The following is a 13,929-nucleotide window of genomic DNA, read 5'->3' on the forward strand; positions in this document are numbered from 1 at the left end:
GGTGCCGATGATGCCAATGCAGGGGACGCGACCGAACTCAAGTGGGAGTTCGACGAGGATTCGGGACGTTATTACGTTTCCTTTCCGGACGATCAGTAGTGGAGCCCAGTTGGGACGATCGGGGATCTATGCATTTGGGGTTGTCTTTATTTTGGTTCCGTAGTCGGATCTTGATTGTATTCTAGATGATATAATGCTATATTTATGTATTGTGTGGAGTGATGGTTGTAAGCCAACTCTTTATCTCCTTCTCATTCAGTACATGGGATGTGTAAAGATTACCCCTCTTACGACATGCCTACTATGCGGTTATGTCTCTAAGTCATGCTCCGACATGTGGAAGATATAGCCGCATTGTGAGTGTTACAAAAAGGCACAAGCAAGGAATAATTTTGGGTGAGCCAGAGTTGTCAAACGCGGAAGTGACAGCAATCCAGACGCAAAGCCCACTGCTTGCTTCCGGTTTGCGGGAAAAAGAACATCCGGACCGCGCGGTCCGCCCTCAAACCGCCTCTATCCATCTTGACCGCACTGTCCAGACGGATAGGGGCGGTTTGAGAGTCACCGTTGGAGATGCCCTTACTATGTTTCTCAAAAAACAAAGAACATCTATCTACTAGTATTATCCTCGCAAGGCAAAAAGAAAAAATATACTCCCTTCGACCGGAATTAAATGACGAAACCTCTATACAATGTAAAATATCTACTATTCACACAGAAATCTGTATCCAAATTCAGCCCATGAGTCGCTAAACAAAAAGGACAAACATACCGGTTTCCACCGAATATCGGTAGTATGATATTCTCCCATTTTTAAGCCTGAGCGCATAGCTTGGATAAGGCACATAGTACTATGCTCGATTGTTTGCGAGTCGTTTCCAAATCCCGCGACAATGACAACTCTGCACCTATGTATGTACTGGACCGCTACTGCCCTTGTATGGAATTCCACTACAGTGTATATAAATTAAAATGCACTGCACTCTGTGCTTCAGAGTGCCACTAGTTCGATTCAGCAGCTGCAAATAGTTGCTTCCATTTCTCCTGGTCGCTCCCAGGTCCTTCGCCCTGTGCCACATCATTTGCCGTATCAGTCATTCGACAAAAAAAGGCATATCAGTCGGAAGAAGAGGAAATTTCAATTGGTAAGTAGGAAAATAAACAACGATTCATTTCGAGCAAGGTCTGACGTGTAACGCTAGTTGGCTAACAAAATTCACGCCATGAGTCCAACTGAATAGCAGGATAAAAATAAATAGACAATGCAAGCAAAGGTTTAAAGCACAAGTTAACATCACGTCTGAAGCATGCATGAGTACCTTCACCGAACTAATCTCGTATATTTTTCCTTGGGTAGATTCAATATCCAAAGCTTGGATACATGCTTCTGCCACCACCAATCTGCTCGCTTCTCCCACAAGCTTGTCACCTAATAAGATAAGACAATCCTTTCGAAATAAGATAATGACCAAGTGTTACGAGCGTAAAAGAGCTTAGTAAGAGCAGTAGTTCATCATCAAATGGAGAGGGACCTTGGCCTATCTCAACTGCTCGTCTTTCTCCAGCTGTAGCCTTAACAAGTGTGTTCAGGTCATAGGAAGTGTAGGGCCCATCTGTTAATCTCCCCGGCCTGCAACCAGCTAGTATCATATCAGAAAAAGAACATGTCCATGAATGAGCCCATGGATTATTCCTTGTATGTACATAATAATTAACCTGATGATCGTGAAAGGTATGCCTGAATTGCGGACAAAGTCCTCTGCCATCTTCTTGTATTTAAGCACACCAAAGAGGTTCATAATACTGCAAATGCGTACTAGTATGAGGTAAGGATAAACAGATTTATATTGTACTCCCTCAATTCACTATTATAAGATGTTTTAGATATTTCAATATAGACTACATATGAACTGAAATGAGTGAACAAACACGCCAAAACTTGTCTACATACATCTGATTTAGAAAATGTTAGAACATCTTATAATAGTGAACGGATGGAGTGCATGATAAAGAAACCGGTGTAAAGCTAAACCAGAACTAAATATCCAAGTAAAATGCACAGAGACTTAAATTGAAAAAACAAGCATGCATGTCTTACACTAAAACATACACTGGCTAACAGTAACAGAAAGTAATTACTAAAGTAAATTTTGCATCTATAAACAGGTTGTGGCACTTTAGGAAAATGTCTAATTTCAGGATATCACAAGAAATATAAAAAACTTTTGTTTCGAGGCAATTGATGGAAGAATATACTACTGACCTAACCCTAATTACTCAAAAGTAGATGAAAGTAAACGGCAATTTTCTTCTCTTCTTTATTGAGAGGGGTCGGACACTTTATATAACAGACAAGCCTTGGCCAACAAGCCGGTAAATCTATTTAAACTCCAATACAATCTCTAAACTGAGTGGACTCTTTCCTAACAGAGATGCTTAATCAACCAGGAAACTAATTAAGGGATAAGACTCCACGTTTGATGGGCTGGTCCACATAACAATTGATGACAAGTTGAAGCAGCACACGGTTGTGGAGGAACAACTCCACCTTGCTGCTACAAAGTGTACAGCACTAGTGTTAAAGGAACTACTTCAACGTGATGCGCTAGATATCGCTCTAGAGGTGAATATAGGCCAATTTAGCAGCAGAAGTTCAGTCCGAAACTCCTAGAGCACAAGATCTAGTCCAAGATCTTTGATAAGAACACCAAGTTTTATTATAGATAGTGGGGTACATAGCCAGGTTACAAACTAGAGGAGGGGACCTCTATTTATAGGCTTTGTGAAGCCTTCACAACTCAACTTCTAGTTATACCTAAAACACTCTAGAAAACATTACTCCCTCCGATCCATATTACTTGTCGCTAAAACAGATGTATCTAGACGTATTTCAGTTCTAGATACATCCATTTGAGCGACAATTAATATGGATCGCAGGGAGTACTTAAAATTTAGCATTCTACTCAGAGCTAGAAGTCAAATATCTCTAATTTGACCAAACTTATAGAAAAAAGTATCAACATTCAAAATGCTAAATCAACATTATTAGATTCATTACAAAATATAGTTTCATAGTATATATATTTGATATTGTAGATGTTGATATTTTTTAATATAAATTTGGTCAAGCTTTGCAAAGTTTGACTTAACACAAATCTAATATGCGGAGTAAAAAGGACCGGAGGGAGTATCTGGAAGTAGTCAAATGGGTTTGACTTCTGATTTCCTTTTTCTTTTCCCTCTCTCTATTGTTCCTCATCACAAGTTCCACAACTTAGACATAGTAATATGTATCAATTGTACAATGCCATAGTTCTTCATCAGAGTTATAAAGTATACCTCCATGGTATTTCATTATATTTTGTAACACCAATCGATGACACCAAAACCAGTCTCTTGACCGTCTGTGGCATGGCACTCACAAAATTTCGGACGCCATCCCAATCTAGACACGTTAAATAGCATGTCATCAGTAATAAGTGATAGAACATTGTATCCACACCCATGAGTTCATAACTAGTGCTATACATGTGCTAAAGATGGATCTGGCCCTATCAATTTACAACAATTGAATAAACACTTCTGGGCCACGAATGGCAAGTGATGTGCCATAAGCATGTTCATGATTAAAAAAATTGCATAATAAGCTCTGAAAATGAATGTTGAGATTTCAATTTTCTTACAATTTATTACTCATCAGCATTCTGCAACTGTCACAATTCGATATTTATTTTCTCCACAGCGGAAGACTTTTTTTTTTTGAACCGGGCTAACCCCCTTTCCATTGCATAACAACGGAAATACATCAGTTCCAGAACCATTACAGGGAACGGGAGAGATTTATAGGCTCCCAGGATTATCCTTGCCCCAAATCTTTGGATTGCCATACGGTAAACGGATAATCAATTTCAGTAGACCTAAGTTAAGTGCAGAATCTTGGGCAGTACGTACCGACACGTTCAGGAGTGTTATCCCCATCCCAGCGTTTTGATGGAAATGCTGTAGTCCCAGTAGTACATACCACATGTGTAACTCCCTATGAAAATAGACCCTATATTTTGATTTATTCAATTATGCATACATAGATGGTCGAAGAATTATGCATGGATTCAGCTTCAAAATAAATAAGTAGAAGAGAGCAACCTCAAACATTTCTGGATTCAAACTGTCAGCATTTCTCGTGTCCGCTTCATAAACCTGTAAAAAAGGAGACTCGTATAAGGAAGTCACAGTTTGGAGAAAATAGAATGCTGAAGCTGTTGATGTAAGATTACCTGCAAAACACTCTCATCCTGCTTGCCAAATAAGAACGCTGCCTTTTCAGGGTTTCTTAGGAGCAGCCTTGTCTTAATTTTCCTGCTCAGCAAAGATGCTACCAGCAATTGACCTACAAGGATCCTACACGATCAATATCTAGCCCAAATTCGTCAAGTAACTGTGAAAACTGTAACTGCAGGATAGTAATATACTCCCTCCGTTCTTAAATATTTGTCTTTCTAGAGATTTCAACAAGTGACTACATACGGAGCAAAATGAGTGAATCTACACTCTAAAATATGTCTATGTACATCCGTATGTGGTAACCATTTGAGATCTCTAAAAAGACAAATATTTAGGAACGGAGGGAGCATATCAGACTGACATGAGATGCAAAGCAGAAAGGAGTATACCTATAGAATACTAGCATGTTTAGATCGCTTGCACAAAACTCCTGATGGCAAACAAAAATTGTAGGGAAGAGAAAGAAATCGCAGCTGGTTACAGGTGAATTTCGGGTGAAACAGACGCACAAAACAACTGACAGTTATTAGGCGGGCTGCCACGCCATTTTGTGTCGAAGTTGACCTTTCGAGGACACACCCAACAATCTTGTTCCTCTCACAAACTAAAAATAGTTTATACAATACAGAAAAAGAGAGGCAGGCTTCAGTAATTTCTTAATCGAATTATGAGCTGACACCCGTCGCTACGAACTCATCCGTGGATACCAACAATGTACGGAGGTTTTCTCGAGAAAAGAATATAAGCAATTAAGAGCAGCGAAGAGGAGCTGATCTCCTACCTACGCCGCCGGTTCCGCCGACGACGAGGACCAGCCTCGAGGAGGCATCGGCCTTTTCCTGCTGCGCGGTCCTGGGCTCCACTGCCGCCGCGAGCCGCCACCCACCTCGACCCGACGCGGCAAGTCTCGAGGACAAGGGAAGCGAGCAAGACCGCAGCACCGCTGTGCCGCCTGGCTGCGCGAAGATGGGCGGCTGGCCGTGTTTGGAGGTTAGGTGGCGCGACGATGAGACCGCGAGCGCCGGGCTGAGGTGAGCCGTCGCCATTGTTGGAGATGGCCGCGAGGGACCAGGGGAGGGGGGCTCTGGAAACTTTTGAGGCGAGAGCGAGAGGGGAGATAACGGGGAGCTTGGCGGCGAGGGGGAGTGGTCCGGGACGTGCGGCGCGGCTCAACCACAGCCAACCCGGATTGACGAGCGGCGCGTGTCATTCGTCCGGAAAAAGTCCATTTTAAACCTGAAACCCGTAGGAATTTGGCGAAACAAATTCCAACATTTTATTTAGGGAAATGTTTAAAATCATCCGGTTGATTTTCAACTCACGTAAACCTCCTCTCCGACACAACACGTGACCTGTGAGGTTCATTCACCGCTTTATCCCCAACCTTATCCTCTCCCCTCCCCTCGCATCTCTTCAGTCGTTTTTTCTTTTCCTCATCTCTCTGACCGGCCCTCGCCATAGAACTCAGCACCGCAGCTGCAGCCATGACAACAGCCATCGCTGCTGCAGGCCAAAGGATGGCATGCGGCCATGACAGCAACCACCACACCGCGATCCTCTCTCATCCCCACGCACGCTCGTTGGAGCATCTCGTCGCCGCCTCCGCCGTCGGCCGCCGGCCGCCGCCTCGTGCTTCGTCGCAGCACCCCGTCGTCGCCGTGCTGCGTCGCCGCCTCCGCCGTCGCCTCGTGCTTCGTCGCGGCACCTCGTCGTCGTCGTGTTGCTATGGAGCCCCGCTGTGCTGCGTCGCAGCCTCGCCGCCACATCGTGCTTTCGTCGCAGCACCTCGCTGTCGTCGTCATGTTGCTATGGAGCGCCGTCGTGCTGCGTCGCAACCTCCACCGCCGCATCGTGCTTCGTCGCAGCTCTCCGTCGTCGTCGTGCTGCTATGGAGCACTGTCGTGCCGATGGTCGTGTTGCAATGAAGCTTCACCGGCGTCCATCTGGTGGAGCGATGGACCCGCTGCGCCGGGTGCGCCGCTGCACTGGAACATCGCCGACGGTCGTAGGGTGCTGCGATGGAGCACCGCCATGCCAGCTTTGGCGCTACAGTGAAGCATCGCCGGCGGTCGTTGGGTGCTGCGATGGAGCAGCGCCACACCGGTGTTGGCGCTGCAGCGAAGCGTTGCCGGTGGTGGAGCATGGCTGCGCTGCCGGTGAGGTGGTGGCGTACTGGCATGGTGCGACTCCTCCTGTGGCGCTGCTTCTAACGACGACACGCTTTGGTTGCTCGCGTGTGGCTGCGATGACAGTAAGGACGAGCCCGCGAGAGGGCGTTGACTGAATCCAACGAGTTACCAGCGTTGTAGTTGACGGGTCAGGACCCGACTAATTTCTCTGGAAAATAAGTTGGTTGATCTGTAGCAGGCGCCACTTTTATTTATCAGTAAGCACAGCATTGTCAAAGCAGAAGGGGATTGGGGTTTAGGGACCTACACAGTTTAATTTTGCTATGTTAGCAAAACAATGTTGGCGACTTTTCCAGAACCCGGACTCTTTATGTGCTCGGGTGTTTAGCGTTAAATATTATCCAGATGAAAATTTGATGAAGACTGGTTCAAAAAGAAGATCGTTCTATATATGGTGAAGTACCGTGGCAGGCATACAGACGTACCAGCGAGGATGTATATGAAGAGTTGGTTCCGGGTCTCAAATTAATATCTGACGTAACCCATGAATTCCAACTAATGCAACACGGAAGATAATCATACCAAGAGGAATGAATACAACCCTTTAACGGTGGCGGTATGGGCGCCTCCTCGCTGCATCCACCTGTCTTTTACTGTGCGAATAGAGAAGAAAAAAAAGGTGTTACCTGAGTCGTCCCCTCCACCCCGATGCCCCCCATCTCTCTCACTTCTCTCTCTCCCGTTCCCTTTTTTCGCCGCCGCCTTCGTCGGCCGGTTCCGGCGAACGCTGGCGGTCTCCGCCGTCGTGGTGGCTACCAATCTCTTCCTCTCCTCGCGCTCTATATGATCCACCGCATCGATTCATCGATCCCATCCTCATGTGGTTGCCCGCATCGGATTTACCCGTCTAGGGTTTCGGTGCGGTCGACTTCCTCATCGCCGGCGATGCTCCGGCGCCTTGGTCCGGTCGTCTTTGTCTTCTGCCGTGCTCTCTCGTGCTGCTCTGCTTCCTAACGGCGCTCCCGTGCCTCAGATGCACGCCAGGGCGGCACGGTGAGCAGGTGGGAGGAGAAGGCGGCGGCGATTTCGATCTATTATTCTGCGTTGACACGGGAGGCGGTAGAGCGGTCTGGACGAGATTCCTGGTGCCGGTTTCCTCACCATGCTGAGGCCACCTGCATCGAGCAATGGTTGATGCCAAGGTGATCTTCTTCCCCCTCTGCTCCCGACTCTCTCTCCTTGTCATTGAATTCATTACAATATAGAGTTTCTGAAGATTAATGCTGGCAGTTTTGTATAGCGAGAAATAAATCCCAGTGTACCTGTAGGCTGTAAAGCCAAGCCATTTGTTGAGCTTCTCCTCGTACTGCTGCTATCTTGCTACTTTATTTTGTGCTTGTTGCTAGCTCGTGCTACTGTCGCTGCTGTATAGATGCCAATATATGCGTAGACGTGAGTCACTCCTGCTGAACTTCCACAAGCTCAGGTGTCAAATGAAATGCGTATGAGATGCAGAGCGTCGAATAGATAGTGATCTTTGACGACATTGGTGGAATCTAGAGCAGTTAGCATCCAGGGAGTTAGTGTTGTATTTACAGCAGCTTCCCTTCCAGTTGGATTGCATATTTGGCCGATCCTGCGGTGCAGAACGTTGTAGACAATTGGTTATGTTGAAGATTGTCTCTCCTATTTACAGTGAAGAGATGTTGTGCGGGGAAATTTCCACAGTAGTTCAACTCCAATGCTCAACATGTCGAACCCTCTGCAAATTATTACTTGCTGGACCGTGGACATTTATTTCAGTTCCTATGTGAACCAAAATACATGTAGGATAGTCTGTGGGGGCAGGAGAGAGTGATGTTTTTAATTTCTACTCCTTCCAGAACTCGAGTGTTGCTACTTGACATCTAATCTACCAGTTTTTATTGTCTAAGGAAGATGATACATGTCTAAGTATTTATTTCCTGCGCTGTGTTGATCTTCTATGGTTTACTATTTCGTTGTTTTGAACATGGGTATAAAGATGCACTAATGCATGCCCAGGCTTTAAGGACCTGTTCGGGTTCTCTCCGCTCCACAACTACGGCTCCCGGAGCGGAGGGAGGGGCAGCACAAATCAGGGAGTGGCTCAAACTGAGGTCCTCGTCTCCTCTACAGCTCGGAGCGGAGTTTTGAGATTGGAGAGGTTGCGAACAGGCTCTAAGAATGGACTGCAGCTCTGACCCAAGCAGCGTGAAGCTCCTGAGTCGCATATAGCAGATCTCAAGAGAGGTTTCACTGAAATTTCAGCATTCTTCTCCAGTATAGCTTCAGTATTTTCTTTCGTCTTAGTGCAAAATTGCGTAATACGTAATTTCCATTGCTTGTTGAGGTCGGAAGAAGCATTGAGTTTGATTGTTTGTGTTGCACAGATAATGAGCGTTTAAGAAGGTTGCACACGGAAACCTTATTCAAATTCACCAACCAGGTAGGTTGCTACATGAAGGTTGATAAATTTCTAATTCTAAAATGATGGCTCAACTAAATTAGTTTTCATCTCAAATGTTAACTTCTGGATGTAGATGAAATTAGTTCAGTTGATGATCTTGGCTTCAATTTGTATGCTGTCCTTTACACCTAGGAGATTGAATTGATGGGAGGACTATAATTTCTTTTGTTTTGACACCTCGGGCTCCAATGTACTATTTTTCTCATAGGAACAGCTTAAACAAGTGCTCTAGAGCTTGTGAATTTGGATGCCTTCCATTCTATATTAATTTCTAAATTGTACAAATTGATCTAATTTTATTCTTGATTAGAGCTTGAAATCTGATAAGAGATTACGTTTAATGGCAAATGGTAGGTTTATATGCAATTTAATTCATGTGTGTCTCGGACTATTTCTGATTTGCTATTATTCAGCTGGAAATTTCACACAGAATCCTGAAATTTGAAGGAAGAATTAGGAAAGCAAATATAATATTGTTATCAATGGAAGAGGTGGTTAAATGTATCACAAGCTTCTGCTGACCCATAAAATCAACATAACAAGTGTTTATTTGAAACAGGAGCATAAAGGGACATCAAATAACTTAAGCATGACTATGAAATGAACTGAAACTCCCTGGAGAGCAAGCTCCGGTAAAGAAAAGCCTTTCAATCGATTTGACATATTGGTGTAGGGAGAAGCAGGAGTTTTGGATAAAATTATACTGTCGATTATTTTTTTAAATTGATAAAGCTAATTTTAAAATTGATAAAGCTAACTTTCACTACACCAGCTGCACTCTTGTCCAGCAAGGCACCGATGAAGGATTCTGTTTTTGGGAGACCTGATTATGGGGCCAACACGGTCATGCAAATTTTTTTGGCAGCAGAAGGTAATCTAATATCAGGAAGGGGCATCTCACAATACTGCAGCTATTAAAAAGAATCCAAAACAGAGGCGTCTAGGAGAACGAGGTTAGTGCCTATGCGTTGGATGTAGGTTTCCAATTATATGCTCTATTTTGGAATGTAGTTTCTTATAACCATGAACTCAATACTCATATACTTTTATCAAAAGCATTACCCTTAGAGTTGGATGTAATTTTAACCAATGTTTGTTTTCTTGTGGTGGATGTAGCTTTGTTGCTGTTCATCTCCCAGGATGGTTATTGCCAATTACCAGGTCTGTTATGCTGTATTTTTTTTTGTGTTCTAATGCAAATTATCCGACTCTATGTGTCCTTTGAGATAGTTTTTCTTGAATATGTTGATCGGAGGTGTGTTTTCTGCAGATAATATTCATTGCCTGCCATTAGCTTTGTTTTTGGTATTTTCTGCAGAACCATGTCAAGCACAATAAACTGAGGTCCTTTCATACTACATGCCTTCTATTTCATTTCTGCATATTTGAGAGAGGTGGGCGACTCTCCCTGAGCTGCATGCTATATGGCTGGAAGCCAGAGCTCGGGCCCGACGCCTCCGCTCGCCGTTTCCCACGCCTCCGGCGCCCCTGGTGATTTCCGTGTGGATCAGGTCTTCAGGTGATCCCTTCTTTGTGAATGCATGTAGCGGTGGTTGTAGGTGTCGTGTTTGCCCATATCTGGCGTTCTAACCCCGCCTCTGTGGCAGGGTGCCAATATTTTCGGACGTAGTTGGGCCAGCAAGCTCAGATCTGAAGGAGAGAATTGACATGGGTAGCCGACGAGAGGGCAAGATTCGTACGTGGCGGTGAATTTAGATGGCGGCGGCACCAGTGCGGACGATGCCAATAGCAAGGACAGCGAGCCGGCGTAGTCCGAATAGTGTGGAGTGAATTGAAGCCGGATCCGCAAGCATCCGAGTGGATTAAAGCGGTACTACACAAATTGATACACTCTGGTTTCGTTAATGTTGCAGTTCTTCGATGAGAACGGAGGCAATTTCTCTGTTATAAAATGGACCACCGTCTGATTACAGAACATACTGACATCTGGGAATAAGTTTTTAGATGTTCGATACAGAAGAATACTAAGCCGTCAGCTGAATTGTTGTGTGGTGCCGTGGTGTTTGCATAAGTAGCGTTATATATTTTTTAGTTTAGACATGTGCATCTGTGGTGCTAACCTTCAGTTCATTCCGATGTTATACTTGTGCTTCAATGAGTTCATGCTGATGCTTGAGATGACAAAGCTTTTCTGTGTTTCCTGCAGGGGGGTGGAGGTGATGCGATCTACTCGGGAATAAGTGAATGATATCATTATGATGCCAAATTAGTCCGCAAATACTGCTGCTTCTAGAATCTGAATGTACCCGCTATGCATGTTGCAGGCAATGAACTATTTTACAAGATAAAATATCAGGAAGGGGCATCTCATAATACTGCAGCTATTAAAAAGAATCCAAATGAGCCCGCGGTAAGGATTTGGTTTACAGTGGTTATACTTTATATATCATCTCAAGGCAACTTTAGCTCATTGGTTAAATTTGATTCTCCGTTCAATTGGTTAAATTTGGTTCTCCCTTCAAGTTAGATGAGCCTCTCATTAATATAAATTCAGTCGTAGAACATTATCATTTATAAGTTTTCTTTTTTGTTATACATTGTTAACTGTAAGATATCCTGATTACTGTACTGTTTTACTTTGATGAGTCACCATCGTCATCCAGAGACAGGTCGGCAAGGGAGGCTATGAGGAATTGGGTACATCCAAACTTCCCCTGTGATATCTTTATTTTATTCCTCAGTTTAAGGTAGTGAAGCCTCAGTTAATCTTCAAGTTGCTATGTTCTTGTTTGTTGGTATGCGTTTGCAAACTGAAAATATTCTGTTTTTTTTTCAGGTCTCTGTTAGTGGAATATATTTTCTTGCAAACTGAATTGGTTTTCTGGAACATGTCTTCGTATTTTTGTGTATGTCTTGAGCACTATTCATTGGATATACTTTGTTGCTTCCAGCACATGGATAAGAATATTTCAGTCGCTGAAGAGATTGTTGAACATATGACACTGATGCAAATCTCTGGCCACCTACAAGTGAAACTGCTTGAAGACCAAGTTCGAATATGTATGAGCGCAGTGAAGTTCGGCATGCAAGTCTATTCGCAGTCTCGCACCCTAATGTAATCAGTCGAGTAGTGACGGAAAGGCGCCGCCGACCAGGATGTGGAGGAAGATGGGGTTGAGCCGGGTTGGTGAAGGTGTTGTGGCTGGTCGTTGGCCAAGCAGCCGCCTCTCCCTCGTCTTTGACATCGTGAAGAATGATGTTGAAATGGATGCGTGCTGCAGGAGCAGCAGAGGCGTCGTGTGAGCCTTGGGTTCTTCATCAATTCGTTCGTGCGTTCCCTTGGTCGCATGCGCGCCTCAGGTACAACTTGCCTCTCGTCTCTCCTCCCTGTTATGGATCCAACATGAGGATAAATTGTTGGGGCAGTAGGTAATATCAGGATTTTTTATTGTTGTTGCTTCTATTTACGTTTATGTTCATGGTTGTTGGTGTATGGCGTTCACCTTTTACCTGGATGCCAGACCAAATAAGATCTCAATTCAGTTTCTTTATTTCGATGTTCATCACGTGTATCATGAAAAAACTTCACCACTAAAGAGAGCAGAGCTATTATCTTGACAATAGAAGCTAGATAAATTAATCCATGAGCATTTTCATGCATATTATTTAATATATTTTTAGTTGTGCTAATTTAATAACAGTACTATTTATAGTGCTGATTTGGAGATATGTGCAATGCACTTTCAGCAATCAACAGTTCACCTACCTGTGTATTGTATGCATTAACTAGATTAATTAATGACGAAGGAAGGATTTATTCAAGTCAAGTTACTAAATATTTATGATGGTATCTTTTTCCCTGAACTTCTTATCCAGGATCAGCTCGGAGTTGAATACTTAACTGGTTCAGGAAAGCTTCAAATACAATAGTGGCAAACATCTCCATTGATGCTACAAAGCATCTCGATGATTTTGAAGCGAGTCTTCATGTTAATTACATTACTTTTTGTATCATGCCCTATTGATCGAAAAGTTACTTAGCCCTAATCATCCATGCTTAATAATGAGGATCGTTTTGGGATTTTGTTTAGCTTTCCAACACTTCCATAGTTTATTAGTACAGAGCTAGATCTCTCACTGTGCTGATCACACGTAATGAAGTCATTTTACTTGGCTTTCTAGCAACGGGTCAGCAAGTGGGTCATGATGAACCAAATTATGTTCTCTCTCTTGCATATAGATGCTCACGATTATACTGATCTGATCAATTGTAGGTTCCATAGGAACACTGAAGTTGATTTTGTTGCCTCCTCGTAGCAGGGCCAGGGAAGCAGTGTCAAGTGGATCCTGGAAGAGCACTGGTGTGGGATCCGCTGCTGCCAGGTATGCTTTTCTTCCTTCCCGTCCTCTCGATCCACTTCCTCTCTTTGTTTCTGAATTTTGCACTCAAATTGTGAGGTGAGGCTCAAAAGATACAGTGGTTACCGACGGCGGCGACGACCACGAAGATTGTCCCAGCATCTGGAACAGTGGATGCATTGAGCTCGAGATGACGATTAGCCACTCCATCCACGATCACTGTTTTCCCCCTTCTTTTTGTGGAGATGATTTCACTATTTATCAATGCTGTAATAACCAAGGTGCATGTGTGACTCGTTCAATCAAGTGTGTAATGAACCCTGCTTAATATGCCTATGATGCAATACCACTACATAGTTTAAAAAGAAAAGTGGAAGGGGAGCCTCCCACCTGGCACCGCCAAGCTTCCTCTCAAGCGGCGGCACCAGGTGGCGCCCCAACTGCTAGTATATTGTCAAAAGTGGAGGATCTCATTGATCCATACACCGGCAGCTGGGATGAGGAACTTCTTCGTGACTGTTTCTCGCCAGTGGATGTGCAAAGGATATTGCAAATTCCTCTTCATACTCAGTTCACCAAAGACTTTGTTGCATGGAATTTTACACGGTCAGAGACGTTTTCTGTTTGTTCTGCCTATTACAGGGAGTTATATCATCAATTTGGGTCGCGCCTCATGAGGCCTGATGGACAGGGTAATACTCAGATAAATGG

At 44.0% G+C, this 13,929-nt stretch overlaps 2 protein-coding genes across 51 annotated transcripts; one reads left to right on the top strand and one right to left on the bottom strand.

The window, feature by feature from the left end:
• Positions 1 to 688: 688 nt before the first annotated feature.
• Positions 689 to 5,457, bottom strand: LOC125550994 (NAD(P)-binding Rossmann-fold superfamily protein). The gene is made up of 9 exons (XM_048714134.1): positions 5,063 to 5,457; positions 4,275 to 4,387; positions 4,144 to 4,197; positions 3,952 to 4,036; positions 3,340 to 3,445; positions 1,717 to 1,803; positions 1,533 to 1,630; positions 1,320 to 1,429; positions 689 to 1,068 (listed from the first exon to the last, which is right to left on the bottom strand). The coding sequence occupies exons 1-9, from the start codon at positions 5,325 to 5,327 to the stop codon at positions 1,003 to 1,005; spliced, it is 984 nt and encodes a 327-aa protein (XP_048570091.1). The 5' UTR covers positions 5,328 to 5,457; the 3' UTR covers positions 689 to 1,002.
• A 151-nt stretch (positions 5,458 to 5,608) lies between these two features.
• On the top strand, positions 5,609 to 13,552 carry LOC125550995 (uncharacterized). 50 transcript variants are annotated; one of them, XR_015600554.1, is made up of 13 exons: positions 5,609 to 7,612; positions 8,454 to 8,681; positions 8,822 to 8,877; positions 9,458 to 9,530; positions 9,671 to 9,851; positions 10,015 to 10,059; positions 10,217 to 10,417; positions 10,506 to 10,729; positions 11,066 to 11,099; positions 11,184 to 11,269; positions 11,506 to 11,606; positions 11,811 to 12,219; positions 13,180 to 13,552. XR_015600554.1 is itself a non-coding variant. In XM_087517998.1 (13 exons), the coding sequence occupies exons 7-13, from the start codon at positions 10,323 to 10,325 to the stop codon at positions 13,410 to 13,412; spliced, it is 534 nt and encodes a 177-aa protein (XP_087374124.1). In that variant the 5' UTR covers positions 5,609 to 7,612; positions 8,454 to 8,681; positions 8,822 to 8,877; positions 9,458 to 9,530; positions 9,671 to 9,851; positions 10,015 to 10,059; positions 10,217 to 10,322; the 3' UTR covers positions 13,413 to 13,552. The 50 variants fall into 50 exon arrangements, 4 of the variants coding, with proteins under 4 accessions (XP_087374124.1, XP_087374125.1, XP_087374126.1 ...); XR_015600555.1 differs by having other exon boundaries at positions 11,523 to 11,606; XR_015600526.1 differs by lacking the exon at positions 10,506 to 10,729 and having other exon boundaries at positions 10,217 to 10,409; positions 11,696 to 12,219; positions 12,736 to 13,242; positions 13,323 to 13,552.
• The last annotated feature ends 377 nt before the right edge of the window (positions 13,553 to 13,929 follow it).

The sequence above is a fragment of the Triticum urartu genome, chromosome 4A, assembly GCF_056163025.1.
Source record: "Triticum urartu cultivar PI428250 chromosome 4A, HENAU_Tu73, whole genome shotgun sequence".
NCBI classification, from domain to species: Eukaryota; Viridiplantae; Streptophyta; class Magnoliopsida; order Poales; family Poaceae; genus Triticum; species Triticum urartu.